Below are 22,782 nucleotides of genomic sequence, written 5' to 3' on the forward strand. Positions count from 1 at the left end.
ATGTGATCTTCATTTCTATGGTTCACTCCTGATCTAGCTGTCCTTTTAGCTTGCTTTTGTTTTAGGTGTGGTTGTTAATAACTGTGAGTTTGCTGTCTTTTCACTGTTCATCTTTTTTCTCTTCTTTTTCTTAGATAAGTCCCTTTAACATTTCATACAATAAGGGCTTGGTGATGATGAACTCCTTGAATTTGATCTTACCTGAGAAGCACTTTATCTGCCCTTCCATTCTAAATGAAAGTTTTGCTGGATAGAGCAATCTTGGTTGTAGGTCTTTAGATTTCATGACTTGGAATACTTCTTTCCAGCCCCTTCTTGCCTGTAAGGTCTCTTTTGAGAAATCTGCTGACAGTCTGATGGGAACTCCTTTGTAGGTGACTGTCCCCTTAGCTCTTGCTGCTTCTAGGGTTCTCTCCTTCATTTTAATCTTGGCTAATATAATGCTGATGTGCCTTGGTGTGTTCCTTCTTGGGTCCAACTTCTTTGGGACTCTCTGAGCTTCCTGGATTTCCTGGAAGTCTATTGCCTTTGCCAGATTGGGGAAATTCTCCTTTATTATTTGTTCAAATAAGTTTTCCACTCGTGGCTGTTCCTTTCCCCCTTCTGGTACCCCTATAATTCGGATGTTGGAGCATTTAAAGATGTCCTGGAGGTTCCTAAGACTCTCCTCATTTTTTTGAATTCTTGTTTCTTCAATCTTTTCTGGTTGGTCATTTTTATCCTCCTTCTGGTCCACTCCTTTGATTTGAGTCCCAGTTTCCTTTCCATTGTTATTGGTTTCCTATGCATTGCCATTCATTTCAATTAGTTTAGCCTTCATATGTTTCTCTAATTTGTGACTGAAATCAACCAGTTCTGTGAGCATCCTGATCACCAGTGTTTTGAACTGTGCATCTGAAAGTTTTGCTATTTCTTCGTCACTTAGATTTATGGGCTCTGGGGCTTTGAGATCTTCTTGAGCCATTTTTGGTCTGTTCGTACCCATTAAGTATGAGGAGAGAAGCCTTAGGGGCGGGGCCTCCAGTGTGGGGTCACTGGGTTATGATGCTGTATGTGGGGGCGGGGTCAGAGCCGGGAAATGGCGGCCCTCTCTGCTGCCTCCTGTTGCTGAGACCTGCTCGGTCCCGTCTCACTGCCCACTCCCTCACTGGTCTATCTGCGCAGGAATGCGCCAGCACAGTCAACCCGCCGCCCCCTTCACTCTCGCCGGATCCGCCAGTTGCTCACTGGGTCGCGCTCACAGGGTCACTCACTGGGTCCGCCCTTTGCAACCCCACGCCTGGGATCCACGCACCTGAGTCCATCTGACTGAGTTTTCCTGTGCAACCCCGCTCCGCCAGCTGCTGGTTTCACCCCTCTTACCGGTCAGGCTGAAGCATTTGTTGTTATCAGACTTCCGAAAAGTTCAATTTTCTGTGTTCCGGCTGTGTTTTCTGTTGCTAATATTTTGTTGTCTCTAAACTTGGTTGCGTGAGAAAGCACGGCTTGTCCACCTATGCCTCCATCTTGGCAGAAATCCTCAAAAAAGATTCTTTTTGCTAGTGAAAATGTTCTTACAAAAATTAGGTCCTGAAATAATAGAAAGTTAGCAGTGCTAGAAGAAGTGAAGGAAGTGTGTGAGAAAGGAGACAGGAAGGAGAATTTGGTTGAATATTGAATTATCATGGGCCCTGGAGAATAGTATGGTAACTAAACCTTATTGTTAAAGAGAATCACTGTCATACTAAATTCATTCACAAATATTTATGGAGGGTTCCCTACTGTGTAATGCACTCTGCCAGCTCTGAGGAGATAGACTGAAGGGTAAAAAACACTTTTCCTACTTTCATGTATTCATAGAAGTGATGAGGCCAGCACTAATCAGATAATAACAGAAACTGTATACCTTTCCCTGGCTGGTGTGGCTCAGCAGGTGGAGCACCAGCCTGTGAACCTAAACATTGCTGGTTCCATCCCAGTAAGGGCACAAGCCTGGGTTGCGGGCCAGGTCCACAGTAGGAGGCATGGGAGAAGCAGCCAAATCAATGTTTCTCTCATACACCAGTGTTTCTCCTGCCCTTCCCCTCTCTCTAAAAATAAACACACAAAAATCTTAAGAAAGGCAGGGAGGAAGGAAGGAACTAACTACAATCTTGAAAAAAAGAATCATATGTAGCTATTATAACCCAGAAATCTGGCCTTGATTGGGACCTGGGTTGGTTCTTCAGTTGAACTAGGGAATAAATATTGAGTGCAAGTGCCTTTTTAAAAAGTTTCAGTTTTCCCTGGCTGGTATAGCTCAGTGGATTGAGCACAGGCCTGGGAACCAAACAACCACGGTTCAATTCCCAGTCAGGGCACATGCCTGGGTTGCAGGCCAGTTCCCAGCAGGGGACTCACGAGAGACAACCATACATTGATATTTCTCTCCCTCTCTCCTTCCCTTCCCCTCTAAAGATAAATAAATAAAATTAAAAAAATACATATTTAAAAAAAAATAAAAGTTTCGTTTTTGCATTTGAATTAGTGCCATATTTTTTCAAGCCTGGTTTTTATTTTGCTGTCTGATTTTGATTACTTTTCAGAAAACTTCCTTAGCCTCACATTTAATAGATGTTTGATTACTCTTCTGTTGTTTCACACCCTTTTTCCTGATTGATGAGTGCCTGCTTTAAAAACCTAAATCCACAAGTGATACCATTATTTTGTTGAAGTTTGAATACACGTAACCTTTAATCTAGCTGTTCTAGTTCTTAAATTAATCCTACAGAAGTATCTGTACAAGTGCACATATTTACATATATAATAATGTTCACTGATGCATAGTTTTAATAGGGAAAAACCAGAATCAACCTAAATAAAGACTAGAGAACATGTGATTGTTTCCTAAAATGTAGGTTGATTTGTATTTTGACTTTGGAAAACCTTCATAATATATATGTGCAAAAGCGAGGTTCTCAAAAATATATTGATTATGTACTATAATACTTTAATTTTGTAAGTACCTAATTTGTCTTTGTCTAGAAAATGGTTTGGAAAGATACATAACAGTCTGTTAACTGTGATTACTTCTCAGCAGTGATAAGTAGATGTTTTTGTGGGCAGGTAGAATAGTTAACTTTTACTTTTATGCAGTTCTGCATTACTTAAACTTTTTCTAGCTTTGCATCGTGGCAGTATCATAGCCCATGAGGTTTATCCAAGGTGTAAGTATTGTTAATTATAAGCTTTTTAGAACAGGAATGTTCTAAACAGGAATCACTTTATTATGTAGAAAGCTTGAATAAATGAATTAATTTAAATACTTGTCACAGAATTGAATTTTTATGGTTCCCTTCTATGCACTATTCAGTAGATAATGATTTGTCTGTATGTTTACATTTCCCTTTAATCCATATTTTAAATTGAATCCTAGGTTTATAGATGAGCTAAAAATAATTTATTTTTACAAATGATTAATATTGAAAAGAAAATGGTAGCAAATAGGAGAAAGTACTGGTAAAAAATAAATACATTCTAATTTTTTAAGTATATTTTATTGATTATGCCATTACAGTTGTGCCAATTTTTTTCTCCCTTTTATCTCCCTCTACTCAGTACCCCCATTCCCTTTAGCATTCCTCCCCTCTTGGTTCATGTCTATGAGTTGTACAAATAAGTTCTTTGGCTTCTCCATTCCCTATACTATTCTTAACCTTCCCCTGTCTATTTTGTACCTATACCAATTATGCTTTTATTTTTTGTTAACAAAAATTTTTTAATTTAATTATTGTTCAAGTACAGTTTTCTGTTTTTTACTCCCATCCCAGCCCACCCCCCCAGTGCTCCCCACCTTCCTCCCATTCCCCCCCTTAGTTGTTGTCCATGTGTCCTTTATACTAGTTCCTGTCCAATTATGCTTCTTATTCCCTGTACCTTTTCCCCCATTCTTCCCCTTACCCCTCCCCACTGATAACCCTCCAGGTGATCTCCATTTCTTCGATTCTGTTTCTGTTGTAGTGGTTTGCTTCAGTTTGTTTTGGGGTTTTTTTTAGATTCAGTTGTTGATAGTTGCGAGTTTGTTGTCATTTTACTGTTCATAGTTTCTATCTTTTTCTTAGATAAGTCCCTTTAACATTTCATATAATAAGGGCTTGGTGACGATGAACTCCTTTAACTTGACCTAATCTGGGAAGCACTTTATCTGCCCTTCCATTCTAAATGAAAGCTTTGCTGGATAGAGCAATCTTGGGTGTAGGTCCTTGTCTATCATGACTTGGAATACTTCCTTCCAGCCCCTTCTTGCCTGTAAGGTCTCTTTTGAGAAATCCGCTGACAGTCTTATGTGCACTCCTTTGTAGGTAAGTGTCTTCTTTTCTCTTACTTCTTCTAAGATTCCCTCCTTATCTTTAATCTTGGGCAACTTAATTATAATGTGTCTTGGTGTGTTCTTCTTTGGATCCAACTTGTTTGGGACTCTGTGAGCTTTCTGGACTTCCTGGAAATCTTTTTCCTTTGCCAGATTGGGGAAGTTTTCCTTCACTATTTGTTCAAATAAGTTCTCCATTTCTTGCTCTTCCTCTTCTCCTTCTGGCATGCCTATGATTTGGATGTTGGAACATTTAAAGTTGTCCTGGAGGTTCCTAACCCTCTCCTCTTCTTTTTGAATTCTTGTTTCTTCATTCTGTTCTGCTTCAATGTTTATTTCTTCCTTCTGGTCCAAATCATTGATTTGAGTCCCAGTTTGTTTCCCTTCACTGTTGGTTCCCTATATATTTTTCTTTATTTCACTTTGTGTAGCCTTCACTGCTTCCTTTATCTTGTTGCCCTACTCAATCATATCTGTCAGCACCCTGATTACCAGTGTTTCGAACTCTGCATCTGGTAGGTTGGCTATCACTTATTGCTAAGTTCTTTTTCTGGAGTTTTGATCTGTTCTTTTATTTTGGCCATATTTCTTTGTCTTGTCATACCTGTTATATTGTAATGGGCAGAGCCTTAGGTATTCACCAAGGCAGGGCAACAGTGTGGAGCTGTATGTGGCTGAGGGGTCAGAGAAGGAACAATGGCACTTGCTCCACTCTTGCCTTGCTTTTAGTCACTCTTGCTTTTTCCCACTTCTCACAAGTGAATTGCCCCTCCAGGTGCTGCCCTGGTGCTGATTCCGGGTGGGTGAGCTTGAGTATGTTCTAGGACCTCAGGTTCCCTCCAAAATCTCCTGTGAGATTTTAGTTTCTCCTGCCACAGCACCCCCCACAGATTTTTACAGCCAGAGGTTCTGAGGCTTTCTTTTCCTGTGCTGGAACCCTTGGTCACGAGATCTGTCTCACTCCCCAGTAGTTTCTCCCAATTTAACTGCATGCAAATGTGGGGTTGCCCAGTCTGCCAGCTGCTGCCTTGCCATGTGTCCTGTGTGCTCCAGCTGCCCATCTCCACTGCTCCCAGCAATCTGTATAAATGTTTTTTCTTGAACTCCTTGGTTGTCAGACTTCCATACAGTTTCATTTTCTGGCACTTCAGGTTGTATTTTGTTTTTAAATTGATTTTATCTTTTTTTTAAAAATATTTTATTTATTTATCTTTAGAGGGGAAGAGGGGAGGAGAGAGGGAGAGAAACATCAATGTGTGGTTGCCTTTCATGCGTCCCCTGCTGGGAACTGGCCTGCAGGGAACCGGCCTGCAACCCAGGCATGTGCCCTGACTGGGAATCGAACCGCGATGATTTTATCTTTCTTTTGTTTGTGCAGGAAGTGAAGCATCTCTACCTGTACCTCCATCTTGGCTGGAAGTCCTGGGTCCTAAGTTTATTTAGATCATTTGTTTACTGTGTTTAACTGCAATTTTTTGTGTGTGTGTATCAGTAAAAGGAGTCACCTTTGTATATTTTTTCTTTTTTAATCTTCAGTGGATTTATTGTGGTTATATTGGTTAATAAAATTATAGGTTTCAGGTGTAGAATTCTATAATACATCATCTGTATGTCATATTGTATAACCCACAATCTGTATATCACCCAAATTCAAGTCTCCTTCCATCACCATTTATTTCCCTTTTACCCTTTTCTACCTCCCTCTTACAAGAATAACTTAATTGAAAAAATGATTTCATATCATGCTTTAATACACTTTTTAAGAAGTTGGATTATTGCCTTTCAGGTTTCTCAGGACCATGAAACAATGGCACAAGTTTTATTCAGCAGGAATTTGAGATTGAATGTGGCTTTAACTTTCTGGAAAAAGAGAAGTATAAGTGAACTTGTAGCTTATTTGGTGAGGTAAGTGTGATTTTTTTATGCTATTTGTTCAATAAATGTAATTTCCAATGTGCTGGAAGTATCTGTTCTTTGTTATTGTTACTTTCAACTGCTGTGTTTAGCTTCAGTAGAGACATTCATCACCAGTCCAAAATACAGAAAACTATCTGTTTTATCAGACTGAACAAAGCTGTTACCTTCTCTAAGATTCTTATCCATAAAACTAAGAGATACCAGTATGGGAGAATTTTAAACATTATCTTCTCAAATGTTATCTTAGGACTTCCTTAACCACCTGATTTTAAAATATATATTTCTTTACTCCCTGTCTTTTCTGTTTTATCTTTCTTTATAACATCTACCACCATCTACATATTCTATAAATTTTAGTTATTTATGTTTATCGCCCATCTCAGCCTTTTCCTCCCTCCCAGCCCACACTCACACACGTACTGTAATACAAGCCCTATCTCTTTGTTTACTGCTGTACCCTCAGCATCTGGCTAATCATAGGCACTTGGGTAATTTGTTATTTAATGAATGAGTAAATCTCAGAGGCAGTGTGAAGGTCATCATATTAAAATAATTGAGGAAATTAGCTCTCTAAGCTAGAGGTGTCAAACTCATTTTTACCGGGGGAATACATCAGCCTCATGGATTCTTTCAAAGGGCCGAATGTAATTTCAGCTCCTTAACAGTTAAGGAGTAGTTACATTTATACAGTTGTAAAATTATTTCAGCCCTTCGAAGGCAGTCTTGAGGCTGATGTGTCCCCCAGTGAAAATGAATTTGACACCCCTGCTCTAAATAATGCTATTCTTTATGTACCCACAGGATAGAAGACCTTGGTGTGGTGGTGGATTGCCTTCCTGTGCTTACCAATAGGTAAGAAGAATATTTTTCAGAAAATAAATTAGTTTAAAAAAGGACAAATTATGACCTGTTCACATTTTTATAACTTAGTATTTGTTTTTATTAGTTTACAGGAAGAAAAACAATATATATCACTTGGCTGCTGTGTAGACTTGTTGCCTCTAGTAAAGTCACTACTTAAAAGCAAATTTGAAGAGTAAGTGCTAATCTGAATCTCAATTCATTTTTCTTTTTCAACATCCTTGATTTTGTGCCCTGTATGTGCATTAGTAGTAGATTGAGCTCCATGAGACATACATGGTTTCTCTTTCAAGTTGCGTAGAATCCTATTAGGAAAAGAACATAAAATGACTAAAGAACAATTATAAAAGCATGTATTAAACAAGTTATATAAAACACAGCTTTGTGAAATAAATTTTTAGAAAGGAGAAAGATCATTGTATGTATGTATATTTGTTTTGAGTAGAGGGGTATCGTTTTTTGTAAAGGCTTCTTGGATGAAAGCACTTGAATTTTGTAACAAAATGTCATTTCAGATATATAATAGTTGGTTTAAACTGGCTTCAAGCAGTCATAAAAAGATGGTGGTCGGAACTATCATCCAAAGCAGAAATTGTAAATGATGGGTGAGTATACCTTTAAAGATAATGTCATGCTTCTACTTTTTTTTTTCTTCAGAAAAGTAGCTGCATTAAACTAGGCGATAATTTTATTCCGTGATCATCACTTTATAGTATTTATTCTCTTCACTTTCAGAGAAATATTAAATAGGGATACTGTTGCTATGTGGAAATTACCCATAGAAGTTGAATTCTAGAGCCCAGTATCCCCCCCCCTTCTTTAGAGATTTGATTTATTTTTAGAGAAAGGGTGGGAGAAAGAGAGGAAAAGAAACATCAGTGTGTGGTTGCCTCTTGCACACCCTTAGCCAGGGACCCGGCCCAAAACCCAGGCACATGCCCCGCCCGGGAATCCAGCTGGCCACCCCTTGGTTCACAGGCCAGCACTCAATCCACTGAGCCACACTAGCCAGGGCACGCCCATATCTCTTGTAACAGAACTCTAATCTTCATTGCAGGAGGAAAAGGTACAGCAGTGGTTTAAAAACCTCCGTCACCCCACCCCACCTCCCCCTTTTGTCACCCTCCACTTACCCCCCCTTTTCCTCTACCCCTTCCCCCCCCTCACCCCCTAGCCTCTACCTCTCTTTCTTTTTTTTCCCTTTTTTTTTTACTTTCTTCCTTATAATGAGTAAGGGAAAGAAAAAGAGATGTCCTTTAGTGGAATAAGTAATGAGGCACAGTAATGGAGGCATCGTTTGGCAACCTAGACATTAACCTCAGAATCCAATGTGGATGATTACAGTTGTAAGAACTATATCATAATCATCATGATTCGAGTAATATCTTGATGTGAAAACATATAGGTGTTTACCAAATGAGCCAGATTATCATAGGCTATAAAAAATATCTCCCAGTAGTGTCCTTAAAATGTATAGGTTTCTTTTTAGACTCTCAAAATTTCCCACTTCATACCCAAGGACAAGTTTTCTAAATGCTTCAAATGCCTAGCTTTCTTACTCCATTAACAACTAAGTAACTTTCATTTCTGTGATTGGCATGTACAATTTTAAACAGCTACTTGACTTCAAATAGTACAATTTTCTCTGCTATGTACTGGAAAAAGTTAAAACTGTTTTCACTAAATGTATTTACATTGAAAGTTCATATACTATTATATTTCATTTTCATTTTTCTTCTTTTTTCTGCCTAGAAATATTCAGATTTTAAAACAACAATTAAGTGGGTTGTGGGAACAAGAAAACCATCTTACTTCGGTTCCAGGATATACTGGTAATATTGCTAAGGTAATCTATAATTATGCTTAAAAAGTTAAGGTTAAAATCAATATTTAAGCTTAATCAAAATTTAGAAATAATGTTAGTATTATGCATTTATAAATGAACCCTTTCAAATTTTTGGCAAAGTAATTCAGTACTGTTCATAAGGTCTAAAGTCAATATCATATTTGCAAATGCTTATATGGATATGATTGTGACTTTGGCAAGGAATACAAGAATTAGCCATTGAATGTGTTTCAGATACAGCCACAGAAATAATGCCCTAGAGGTTTCATGATCTAGTTCCAGTCAATGAAAGATATTTGAAAAAGTTAAAAATCCAGGTAACAAAGGCATCTGAAGATAAGGAGGAAAACAAACAGTTTTGGGATATTATATTTTACTTGACTTTTGCTACATTATGTTCTTGGGGAAAGTAAACTGTTTAAATCACAGTATGGATTTGATATTGGTCTTTATTCATTTGCTTGTCTCTTAAAGAAAAAGGTACATTGGATTTTAATATTTAAACTCCAGAAAACATTGGTATATACAATACAGATAATTGCAGAGGGAAAAAATTATTGTTAAAAGTTTCCACCCTTTCACAGAGCATATTGTATCATAAATGGGGATTAGCCAGAAACATAAAAGCATTCTTTAATTTAAAAAAATAAATACTCTAAATAAAAGGATTTATGTTATAGACTTATCTGTAAAAATCTTCTTGGATACTTTTCAAGAAAAGAAGCAAAGTGATATTCAAGTATGTGTGTTACCACTGTGTATAATTTACTTTGTAGAATTCTTGATGAAAATCTTATAGACAAATCAATTTCTAGAAGGTTTTTTTTTTCTGTTGTTCTTTTGGTAATGGGGGTAAAAATGAAGTGTAAAAGCTGAAAGACAATGGAGTGCTTTTAAAACATACACGCCATATCACATTTTTCTGGAGGGGGTCTTATAATCTTGGTAATTGAACTGGAAAATTATTGTTTTCTTAGAGATTTGCTCTCAGTTGTAATTTTTTATAAAGAGAGAAGCTTTATTGTGAATGTGAGATTAAGATAAAGACAATATTAAATGATTAAAAGTTCTATGAAGTTCCTTTAGCTATGATAAAACCTCTTTTACAGTAGTGAACCCTCAATTGTAATTTTCTTGAGCATAGAAAGCAGAAAGATAGGCTATCATCAAACTGAAGGAATTGCTGTGAATGATTTAATGCCCTTGCCTAGCTATAAAGGCAGAGAGTTGCTTGATCATAGGAGCCAAACCATTCACTCAGCACTGAGCAAACAGATATTGAGCACGTGCTGTGTGCCAGGCCTGTGCTAAACACAGGCAGATTAAAATGGCACATCTTTTACCCTCAAAAGGTTACAAAGGGGAATAAGGCAAATAAAAGACAAAAGGGAGAAGAAAATGGGTTGTATATATGTGCATTTACTGTACTAGCTAATGAAATGTTTTTGTTTTATTCTCTAAGGATGTAGATGCTTATTTATTACAGTTGCATTGAAAGACTTCATCTACTAAAGAGCATTTGGTTATTCAAAACACCCTTGGACTATCTGATTTCCAAAAATGTCTCATCACAGAACTATGAAACTGTGGAAGATATTAAAACTTTTCTTTAATCCACATATGAAACCACTAATGAAATGCTAACGATCTACTTCACATTGAAGTGGAAAAATATCCGAAAGGAGCAGCTTCAACTTCAGTGAGGTGAAAGTGCACTATGAAGATTGTTCACCTTTGCTGCATTTGGAACTTATATGGTTATTTGATAACATTGTTTAAGAACTACTGGATCTTAATGCAATCCTGCATAAGAATATACTTTATACTATGTGAAAAAATAAGACAGAACTTATTACTAGGAACCACAAAGACCAATCATTATTACCTTTTTTAAGATTGTTTTATAAGAAAAAACACTCAAAAGTGTGCAGCTATTTTCTTACGTTGAAAAGACTTTGAAAGTTTAGAACATCATAGCAAATAATACTGAAAGTTTTTGTCCACACTGAGATACTGTGTATACACAATGCCTTAATTATTAATAAGCCAATGTGTATGATACCAATATCTTTAAAAAAATTAAAACCAGCCATGCTTCTGGCATGAAAATTATGAAATTAAATCAGGGGTTTCCATTCATGGAGAATGTTCTTGTTAAAACTTATTCCACACCAGCTGTAAAACTTGACAATGTTTTGAATATCTCTGATTTTTCTGCCAGAATCGTGTCATATATGTGTGGTATTTCTATATAAAAGAAAAAGGTGAATACGTATTTGTATGGGTGAGTGTTTTAGTTGTAAGAGTTCATAGAGTTGGCTAATTTATATTTACTTTCTATTGTATATAGATTTCTAATATTTTCTGTATCATTTAAGCTTTCTTCATTTGAGTAAATTTACTAAATATTCATATTTTTTGCTTTTTTGAAATTTGTTTTTGTATGAATTCTAATTCTTGTTCACTACATTATGATTTAAAGAATTACAGTGCTTTAGAAATGTTTACAGTTAGTGCTGACTTTGTATTTTAAATTCCAACACTTTATATTGCTACCTCCTCCAGTGGTTGGTATGAAATGCCAGCAGACTATATGAGGTCTTTTTTTAAAAATACCATTTTTTGTATCAATGAACCCACTTCTGGAATGTCTTTACAGCTGTATGTCTTAGCCTGTCTTGAAAGTGGTTGGGATTTAACTACCACTGTTGGTTCATACAGTATCTCATCTTCAATGAACCCAAGAAGCATCTGAGCAAAGATTTTTATGCAGCAGTCCTTCAAGCCCTTGAATGTAAGATGTTAGCATTTACCCAATTAGCAACTACTGATATGAATCCTAAACAAGCATCTCTCTTGCTTTAAAATACATTAAAAATGTTATCTTTTACTGAATTCTCCTTTTGTGTAGCTATATTTCATGTAGCTATGTATTTCTTACAGTGAACATCAGTTGTAGTAATTGGCTTTTTCCTGAAATCTTTAGATTAGAATAACTTCAGATTACTGCACTTTTGTGATTTGAGAGGTGAATTACTTAAGAAGTTGTTTTTCAGGAGGTGGGAATTTGAATCGGGAGCCTGCGTCATCTCTGAAACCCTAAGGTGATGAAATATAACCTTTCTTTGTTCCTGTTCCTTTAGTTATCACTTTTATCTAACAGTTTGAACCAGTTAACTCAGAGCATGGTGCTAGTGAGGCTAAGGACAGGATCTCAGTCCTTTTATAAGTTCGTTAACTGTACACACATCCATAGAACTATTCATTGCTACAGACTGCACCTTCGATATTTATCTCACAAATTTAGCTTTTGGTCACAAGGAAGATGGTGTGTAAAACTTAGCATAAACCCTTCACCTCAAATAGAAAGATAATTCAAATAATTGGTATATGTAATACTATAGACTTTTAATCTAATATTAAAAACAATGTAATATTAAAAATAATATCTAAAATACTGTGTCACCACAGTTTTCTCTGGGTAAGGTCATTGACTAAACTTGTATCTTCTAAAAATTGTACTTCAATAAATCATACTTAAGTAAAAATTAAATACAAATATATAAATGAAACATAGTAAGAAAATATACTGTCCTATTAACACTGAATTCTTGTGTCTAACCTTGGGTTTGTCGAAGGAGAGTAGATACTCCATTTTATTTACTTAGAGCTATATGTAAACCAGTTTTTAGCTCATAAAGATCATTCAGTAGCACACCTAATTTCTGCTCTTGGCCTTTGCAGTTTGCCTTAGTACCTACTTCTCTCAGTGACTGAATTAGGATTAGTACTAGTTGATTTTAAGATTTTTTGGATTAAAAAATGTTAGACACGTAAATATTGTTGAACACTTTTTGTTGCTATTAAGATTTTAGCATGGTATTTAATCAGAACAGTGATGATCTCCAGAAAGAGCCAGAGAAAGTGTTCACAAAGTATGTTGGCTGTTACTGACCTAGATCAGGACAATCGCTGTCTGTCATTGCTGTGCTGCTGAGCAGCATACAGAACTGGGGGACCGCCGGTGTCTCTATGCCTTATGCCTCTTTTACCCTCTTAGGCTTTCCGTAGTAAACACTGCTAACTTTCCAAGTCTGAGGACAGGTAGTTTGTTGATGATAGAGGGTTATAATCAAGTAATTTGTTTCTACTGGGAATAAAGTGGATATTGCCATAAGTGATCATGATCAGAATAAGGGCTAAAGTTAGGCAGCAAACATTATCAGATGGTTTTTAAAATTAATCTTTTGGCTGTAATTTCAAAGGTAATTGACAGATTATTTACGCGAGTCCTGAGATGTGAGAATTTGGATATAAATATCTCTACTTGTTGGAATCATTAATGTCAGTACTGACATCTAAGGACTACTGAGGAATTTAATTCTTATCCATCCCTTAAACATACTTGGTACATGTCATATTCTAACCTTAAAAATCATTATGTGGGCTCAAGGCTATATTTCTGGCCTTTGAAATAGTAATTTTCTTAAACTTAGAATATTAATAATTATTAGCTATTAAATAATGATAATAGAAAACATATTTAAATGTTTAATTACTTAAATAAGTCAAGGAATATGTAAAAACAAAATTTAAGTTAGTATTTTGTTGGTCATTCCCAATTACCACTCTTCCTATTTAAGAACAGGACGTGACATCAGTTGCCTTTATTGATTTAAAGGAAAAAAATAGAATCACAAGCAGCTGACTAACTGGAGTGATCCATTTGGATGCACTACATCTGATCTTTCAATATAGACTTTTATTTTCTGGATTACTTCAGGTGGAAAAAGTACTGCTGGACATTTGTTGGTAGGTATTTATTCCTATGTTGGTATTTATTCCTATGTTATTCTTTATCCCTTACTTTCCAGTTCTTCTAACTGTGAAAATTGTCATAAAACTTTGTGACACATTCCTTTTTTATCTGGTAACAGGAATACAGTATAAAAAGTTCCTGCCTGAACACTGTATGCATCTAATTTATAGCATAGCTTGATTGATTCAACAACATCACCAACTATAACAATAAAAACAAATACTACACATCATATACCCAGTATACTTACTGAGTATATTTTCCAATGCTGTACTTAATATTTTAAAAACTGTAGTCGTAATTTTCTCTGGATCATATTATTGATTTAATAGTATATGCTAAAATCAAACTTCAGTAAAAATTAAGTACAAAACAGTACAGTTGACCATTGAATGGTGCAGGGCTTAGGGATACTAGCTCCCCCACCCCTGCAGTCAAAAATTAACATATATTTTAATTTTTATTTATGTATTTATTTTTAGAGGGGAAGGAAGGCAGAAGGGGAAACAGAAAAACATTAATGCTTGATTGCCTCTCCCACACTCCCTACTGGGGACCTGGCCCACAACCCAGGCATGCGCCCTGACTGGGAATCGAACTAGCAACCCTTTGGTTTATAGGTCGGCACTCAATCCACTGAGCCACACCAGCCAGGGCAAAAAATTCACATATAATGTTTTTTTTTAAGATTTTATTTATTTATCTTTAGAGGAGAAGGGAAGGAGAGAGGGAGAGAAATATCAATGTATGGTTGCCTCTCATGCGTCCCCTGCTGGGACCTGGCCTGCAACCCAGGCATGTGCCCTGACTGGGAATCGAACCATGATCCTTTGGTTCACAGGCCCATGCTTAATTCATTGAGCCGCGCCAGCCAGGGTCACATATAATTCTTGACACTCCAAAATTAACTACTAATAGTCTACTGTTGACTGAATGCCTTACCAACAACATAAACAGTCAATTAACACATTTTGTATGTTATATGTATTATATACTGTATTTTTACAATAAAGTAAACTAGAGGAAAGAAAATGCTACTAAAATCATAAGGAAGAAAAAATACATTTACAGTATTTATTGAAAAAAATATGTGTATAAGTGGGGCCGCACAGTTCCAACCCATGTTGTTGAAGGGTCAACTGTAGCTATCACAGTATTTTCTTTTATAGGCTCTAATTAATCATAAAATACAAAATGACTCTTACTGTGTACCACATAGTTTTATGAAAGGGCAACCCCATAGCTACCAGTAGTTTTCATAGCAAAACTTGTTATATATTGGGTTGGCCAAAAGGTTAGTTTGGTTATTTCTGTAAGATGGCTCTAGTAGGGCTTAGTTGTCTTTAATTTCATTCAAAACAATTTGGTTAGGTTGAATTGTGACAGCTTTCATAAACAGTGTGTATTTTTAAAAAAGCTTATCAAAATTGGTGAATTTTTATGTAGCCACTTTAATATTGAAGATGGAAGAAAATAAGCAACATTTTTGGCATGTTATGCTTATTATTTCAAGAAAGGTAAAAATGCAACTGAAATACAAAGTTTTGTGCAGTGTATGGAGAAGGTGCTGTGGCTGATCAAATGTGTCAAAAGTGGTTAGTGAAGTTTCATGCTGGAGATTTCTCGCTAGACAATGCTCCATGGTCTGGTAGACCAGTTGATAGTGTTTAAATCAAGACATTAATTGAAAATGTTATACCATGCAGAAGATAGCCAACATACTCAAAATACCCAGATCAATAGAGCTATTGGTGAAAATAAAAAAAAAATGTGTCTTTTATTTTATGGAAAAAGACATACAGACTTTATGGCCAGCCCAGCGGTATTGCTTTGATATACAAATTACTATTTTTTCAACTATGAAATTTTCAGATGGAAGATGCCAGGAGTCTGAATAAGGATTCAGCCCCTAAATACACTTTTACTAGTGTTGATTCTATGCTTTGCAGTATTCTGTATTTTCATTCATATTTAAACCACAGTATCTTTTTTTTTTTTTTTAATGTCCTGGACCCAGACAAGTCTGTTGTTACTCTGGATTTGCACCAAAGCTAAGAAGAGCTGATCCAAAGTATTTTCTAGGGTAAGAAATAATTGTCATGGGTGTCCTGGAAGACATTGAATTGCCAGAATTATTTACTTCTAGAATTATAGTATTTCATTTATCAACCAAACCTTTAATATGGCACCTGTACTAGAATTGGACCTCACCCTCCCGGAGTCAGAAGCTGAGTTAGTATTTATTTACTTTTCTGTCATTTTTTTTTAAGTAAAAAACTTCATTGTCCTTTGTATAAAAGTAGTCCTCTCTGTACCACGGCAGCCTAGCTTTAACAGCAGGAGAAATGAAGGTTGATATGTTACCTTTCTTTTAGGCAGGTTCTAAAGCTTACAGAAGGTTTAGGAGAGCTTATCTTTTCCCTTTAGCCAGCCAGGTTTCCTTTTTTGCTAATTGAATAGATGACAAGAAATCATTAAAGGAGAGAAACCACCTCACTTTTTAATTTATTTTGAAGGCTCCTCTGCCAGTCCCTTAGACGTTGGTGTTCTTCAAGTTTCTTTCTTATGGTCTTTCTCACTGCCATTTCCCTGAAAAATCCTTTTGTTTATTCTTATTGCTTCCCTTACTATATACATAAATTGTTCTCATTTTGGGAGTGGAAGTGAGGCCATTTGGGGGTTCATCGAGGGGACATGGGTTTTTTTTTTAAAGGTTGAGAAAACAATTATATATCAATTCTCATATATATATGGATATATAGATATTTTTTCTTGCCCTAAACCTAACTTTTATCTCATAAATTATATATTCAGTTGCCTACTGGAAACATCCATTGGGATATCTTAGACATTCTAAATTCAGTATATCCAGAATTGACCTCATTCTCCACCTCCATGTTCCTCCACCAACTCTACCCCTCCCCACCCCCCCATCCCCCACCCACCCCCACCCCCGCACACAAGGACAGAAAGGCTGCTGTTGCTGGAACCTGGTTTTCCTTTCTCATTGCCTAGTCCTATTATCAGCAATTATCTAGCCACAAACCTGTGAATCATCTTTGAATCATCTCTAAATCACTTAAATCCTGTTGGTGCACCCACCTCTCCACCCCCACAGTGAGTTTTATCTTTCTATGTCTCTCCACCTTTTCTGCCATTATCTTAGTCTACGTTATCACAGCAGCCTCCTGACCCTGGCATTGGCCCTTCATTCCTACAACCTATTCCCCATACATGCTGCTGAAGAATAGTATGTAAAACACAAATCATACTGTGTCACTTGATGCCTCTTGAGAGAAACTGAACAGTGTGATTTACAGTGTTTTGACAACACCTCCTCCCCTCCCAATGCTCCAGCTAGAATGAACTTGTTTTAGTTTCAAGAAAGCATTACACTTTCTCTGCAAATACTTCCTTTGCCTTAACTCTCTTGGCCCCCAAAATTCACAGTTACCACTTTCTTAGCCTCCAGGTCTCAGCCGAAACACATTCCTCTGGGAAGTCTTCTCTGAAGCCTCTTCAGCTGTTAGAGGTCTCTGACCACAGCTGTTGTCTCAGCCTTGTTCTCTTAACACTATTTCTAAGTGTTTTGTAATGTTTATTATCTGTCTTCCCAGCTGGATTGATAGTTCTTGAGATCAGAGACTCTGCTCCTGTCACATCCCCAATACTTAGCACAAAGCCTGGCCATTAGGCATTTAATTATTCTGAATAAACTCAAGGGTGTGGCATCTTTAGGCACACATTGTATGAGGAAGTAATTCAGTAATCCAAAACTATTCGTGATAGCATAGCAGTTTAAAATGAGTGATTCTACATTAAATACATCCAGTTTTCTCACTTTTTTTGTTTTAGGAAACTAAATGTTCATGTAGTTTGTAAATGTTCATGTTATAACAAAATAAAACCTTATCTAAAATGTGTTTGATTCTTAAAGGTTGTTACATTTGGTTTTCAGTTGTATGGTTTCTACATTCCACACAAAATTTATGCAAGTGAGGACCATCTATACAGTGAAAAATGAAGATATTTTCATGTAATGTGTAAATACATGTTTTTTTTCTTGGAATTGAGGGTATTCCTTTGGTGTTTATGTTTTCCTTCTGCCTTCTTTATCTTGTTGAGAATTATGTGAAATAGTGTAAGTTCCTTTTTTAATTACAAAGTAGTTCATACCTATTTAGGAAAATAGAATAATGAAAGGAAGGAAATTAAATACCCATAATCTCATCTGCCTAGGCAGGGGCGTCAAACTCAATTTCACCGGGGGCCACATCATCAGCCTTGCAGTTGCCTTCAAAGGGCCGAATGGAATTTTAGGGCAGTATAAATGTAACTACCCTAACTATGGGGGCAAGGAGCTCGGCACTGCCACTGGCTAGAAACAAGGTACCAGGCCGCATAAAATAAGGCGGAGGGCCAGATTGGGCCTGCGAGCCTTGTGTTGGCCACCTGTGACCTAGAAGAACTGTTGTGTCTCCTAGATTTTCTCTCATGGGTATGCATTTTTAATGCAGATGGATTCACACTATGTATATATTGATACGTAGTATATTGTTTCCTAGGTTCTGTACACTGGAAAAACTTGAAGGTAACAACAATTTTTTGCCTATTAAAGCTGTATGTTTTAAGCAGTTACTATTAATATCTTTGGGAATATTGGAAGAGGCCAAAAAATATTTGTGAATTACTTTTGAAGTTTCTCAGTATATGATTCTGTCTTCTTTGACCATTGCTAATCAGTGTTTTTTTATAATGTTAAAAAGAGGGCTTATAAGGAAAAACAATATAATTTCTGTATTCTTAAAAGAAATGTGGATTTATTTAAATGATCCTTAGTATTTGGGAGTAACATTTCACATTTTATTCTGTGGTATATTTCCTCTAGCCATCAAACATAGTTTTCTAAATAGTAGTCATTTCTTACGTATGAAACTGAATAACTAACATTAAACAACACATAAATATTGAGTCAGTGTAGAACTAGATACAATTTGTAAGATTCAGTCCTGTCCAAATAAATCAATTCCTAATAACCTAACTGTTAAAACTTTTTCTACAACAAATCTATTTATTTTGATGTCTCTAACTAAATAATTTTCTCTGCTGCTTAAATAATTGCTTTTTAATTTCTGTATTTTAAAAAAGATTTTATTTATTTATTTTTAGAAAGAGGGTAAAGGAGGGAGAAGGGGAGAAAAACTTCCTTGTGTGAGAGATACATCCATCAGTTTCCTCTCTCATGTCCCAAACTGGGGACCTGGCCCACAACCCAGGTATGTGCCCTGACCGGGGATCAAACCAGCCACCTTTGGATTAAGCAGGCCTGTGCTCAATCCACTAAGCCATACCAGCCAGGGCCAGTTTCTTTATTCTTGGTTAAAAAGTAATCTGCATTCTGTCTTGGTGGAAATTTAATGCCAGAAATTGAGAGTATAAATGGTGAATAATAACAACAGAGGTAGATAAAGCTAATTATATATATATATATATATATATATATATATATATATATATATATATATATATACATAAACACAAATACACATAGACATTCACATATATAGGGATAAATATCATCTTGTACCTAGAATCAACCTTTTATTCTATGCTGTAATCAACTATAAAGATTATTAAATTTTTATGAGGAGTGAAGGGATGGTGATTTTCTTACCAATGAACCCACTGTCTATTACTGAATGATTATTCTTCTATACAGTATTGGTGTGTTTATAGTACTAACTAGGCAAAACTTCCCAGTCGTCACCAACTCTAAGATCACATTATATAATTGGCTTGCTTTCACAAAGCACTGTTTAAATGTTTATTTTAAAGAACAGCAATTAAACTTTACTCTTCATGTAAGTTATTGGTGATTTAATCCGGTATAGTTTTCTTTGACTCAGACTTATTGAACCAATTAACAGCAAAAATGAAATGTCTATATAGCGATTGAAAGAAAATAGATCTATTAGGTTTTTAAGAATACCTGGTGGTATTGATTCAGGGCCATTTATCATTGCCTTAGTCTCATTAATCAGTTGTTTCTGACTTGGGCTTCAACCCCCAGGAAGGTGGCCCCGACAGTGAGTAGCATGTGGCTGTGCCTGGATATGGGGTTTCTTTTGGGGGTGAAGATAGTATTTTGGAATTTTTTAAAGGAACCATTCCTCTCAGCCACCGGGCGTATTTTGGAATTTTTTGTAGTGATAGTTGTATAATTTTGTTATACTAAAAGCCACTGAATTATGTAAAAATTCATATGCTAAATTTTATGGTATGTGAATGATACAGCAATAAACAGTTGAAGACTTTAAAAAATCACTTCTGCTTTGTCAGCCATATGGTTAGATTAATATGTATAATGTCATTCTATAAATCTTCAAAATATGAAATAACTAAAGTTTGCTTCAAACCTTCTGCTGATAACTAGAAATTATACTGTGGTACATTATCTAAAGTAGTCATTTTCTGTAAATTTCATTAATTAAACATTGACACAAATTTGGAATTAAGTGGTGATAGCTGAAGTGATTTAATAATTGACATGTGCTTGGTGTAATCTTCAAGAAAGTAACTAATGTTTTAGATTAGTACTACATCATATATCTTCTTAAGCTTTTCTTGGAAAAATGATATAATTTTGTAATTAGAACTAAATGAATGTAGCCTGGCTTTTGTTGTTTTTATTGTATTCGGTCAGTAGAACCTAATAATTCTTTGAAAATATGAGCTGATGTGGGGAACTCAGTATAAATTTTCTGTTTAAATGACATAAAAACTTAGGGCTTTCCTTTTAAATGTTAATTCAGCTGTTGACTAGTGTGATATTTGAGGAACTGCATTGTATCTTTGAAATCAAATACTTTAATTAAAAGATATTTATAAAAGTACAAAGCTCCTGGGAGCTGCTTGTGACAGCTGGCACACTCCCATTTGTCATATCACATGTGGTGTGAGTTTCATGTCCGCCACTTTTATCTCTTGATCCATCTTTTCTTACAAGAAAAAAGCAACAGCTGACTATATAGAAGAAAAAGCTTCTTCAAGTACATTCTAGTAATATTTATTAGCAGTGACCTCCGTGAATTGTAACACAGTTTAGAAATATACATCTACAACCACTATAAGCCAAATGTTTAATGTTACCAAAGAAATATATTTGGTTCAGCATTCAACAGTTCAATTGTTAACAAGTGTTTAGATTTATATAGAGAAAGAGCTTCAAAATTAGAGTTAAACCAGGGGGCTTTTTTTTTCTTTATATTAGACTAATAGAAATTTCTTTTCTCTCTTTAGTCATTCTGATTATACAGCTCTCTAAAAATCATGTATCAGTTGAGTTTCCCAAAACATTTACTGGAAAATTAAGAAGGTGGTTTTACGTCGCAATGACTGCGAGCAGGTGTACTGAGGCTGTGTTAAGTTCTCTATTTACCGCATGCCATTGTTCCTGGGAAATAAGCTGGTTGAGGCAGAGAGTCTACATGATCAAGGTTACTTGCTATATACTGGTTGATGTTCACCACGGAGGTTAGGTAGAGTCCTTGTCCTCAGAGTTGTTTTCTTTCAGTTCAGATGTCCCTTTTTTTAAAAAAAATTATTCTTTATTACAGTTGACACTATTATATTAGTTTAAGGTATACAAAATAGTGACTAGATATTTAAATGCCTTATAAAGTTATTACCCCATAAGTCTAATACCAATCTGATACCATATATAGATACCACAGTGTTACTGATTATATTCCTGTGCTGCACTTTACATCCCTGTGACCAGCAATGTGTACTTCTTAATTTTCACCTACCCACCCAACTTCACCTACCCTCCCATCTGGCAACCACCAATTTGTTCTCTGTATCTGTGAGTTTATATTTTTGTTTTTTAGATTCCACATATAAGTAAAATCCTGTGATATTTGTCTTTGACTTACTTAACATAATATACTCTAGGTCTATCTGTGATGTCACAACAGCAAGATTTCATTCTTCTTTTATGGCTGATTAATACTCCATTGTATATGGAGTGTTAACCACTGTTTTTTTAATCCTCACCCAAAGATATGTTCATTGACCTTTAGAGAGGGAAGGTAGAGAGAAACATTGTGAGAGAAACATGAGTCAGTTGCTTCCCATACACACTGTGACTGGGGATCAAACCTGCAACCTAGGTATGTGCCCTGACTGGGAATCCAACCCACAACCCCTTTGTGTACCAGTCAATGATCCAGCCAGCTGAGCCACCTGTCCAGGGCTACATATACCACTTTTTCTGTATCCATATGTCTATCATTGACACTTAGGTCGATATCTATTGTAAATAATACTGCAATAAATGGGGATGCATATATCTTTTTTACTTAGTATTTTGGATTTCTTTAAGTAAACATCCAGAAGCTGGGTCATATGATAGTTCTATTTTTAATTTTTTGAGGAATCCCTAAAGAGTTGTTCTAAAATACTTAATGTACTCTGTGACTGGTGTGCTTCAGTTGGTTGGGCCTTGTCCTGCAAAGTAAAAGGTCGCCGTTTCAATTCCTGGTCAAGGCACATGACTGGGTTAGAAAGAGGCAAGCCATGTTTCTCTCCTCCTTTTCCCCTCTATCTAAAAATAAATAAATACAATATATTTTTTTTAAAAATAAAATACTAAATGTACTGTGATCCTAAACCATGCTATGGAAAAGACTTTGAAATCTTTAGTTCTTACTTAGGAAGACCCAGATTTTAGCAATTTTATACTCAAATGTGTAAGGTAGTATATTGAACATTTTGAAGTTTTTTCTTTATGTAGTGCATGTTACTTTTTACTACATGATTGGCCATAAAACAGTAAAGCTATTTATTTACCTAGTGTTATATAGGTCCCTCAGACCTTTTGTAATCAAAACTCAAGTAATAATTTTTTAAAATGTTTTATTTATTTATTTTTTAGAGAGAGGAAGGAAAGGAGAAAGCGGGAGAGAAACATCAATGTGCGGTTGCCTCTCCTGCACTCCCTATTGGGAATCT

At 35.9% G+C, this 22,782-nt stretch overlaps 1 protein-coding gene across 1 annotated transcript in view; it reads left to right on the forward strand.

The window, feature by feature from the left end:
- Window positions 1–11,846, forward strand: part of KATNBL1 (katanin regulatory subunit B1 like 1) — a 48,744-nt gene extending 36,898 nt beyond the window's left edge. The window contains exons 5-10 of the mRNA XM_037133167.2: window positions 6,114–6,232; window positions 7,046–7,096; window positions 7,191–7,280; window positions 7,621–7,710; window positions 8,858–8,951; window positions 10,414–11,846. Of these exons, the coding sequence (XP_036989062.1) occupies window positions 6,114–6,232; window positions 7,046–7,096; window positions 7,191–7,280; window positions 7,621–7,710; window positions 8,858–8,951; window positions 10,414–10,446 (477 nt within the window). The 3' untranslated portion in view covers window positions 10,447–11,846. The remainder of the gene's footprint in view (window positions 1–6,113; window positions 6,233–7,045; window positions 7,097–7,190; window positions 7,281–7,620; window positions 7,711–8,857; window positions 8,952–10,413) is intronic.
- The last annotated feature ends 10,936 nt before the right edge of the window (window positions 11,847–22,782 follow it).

The sequence above is a fragment of the Artibeus jamaicensis genome, unplaced genomic scaffold (assembly GCF_021234435.1).
Source record: "Artibeus jamaicensis isolate MK-2021 breed Jamaican fruit bat unplaced genomic scaffold, CSHL_Jam_final contig_1132, whole genome shotgun sequence".
Lineage (NCBI taxonomy): Eukaryota > Metazoa > Chordata > Mammalia > Chiroptera > Phyllostomidae > Artibeus > Artibeus jamaicensis.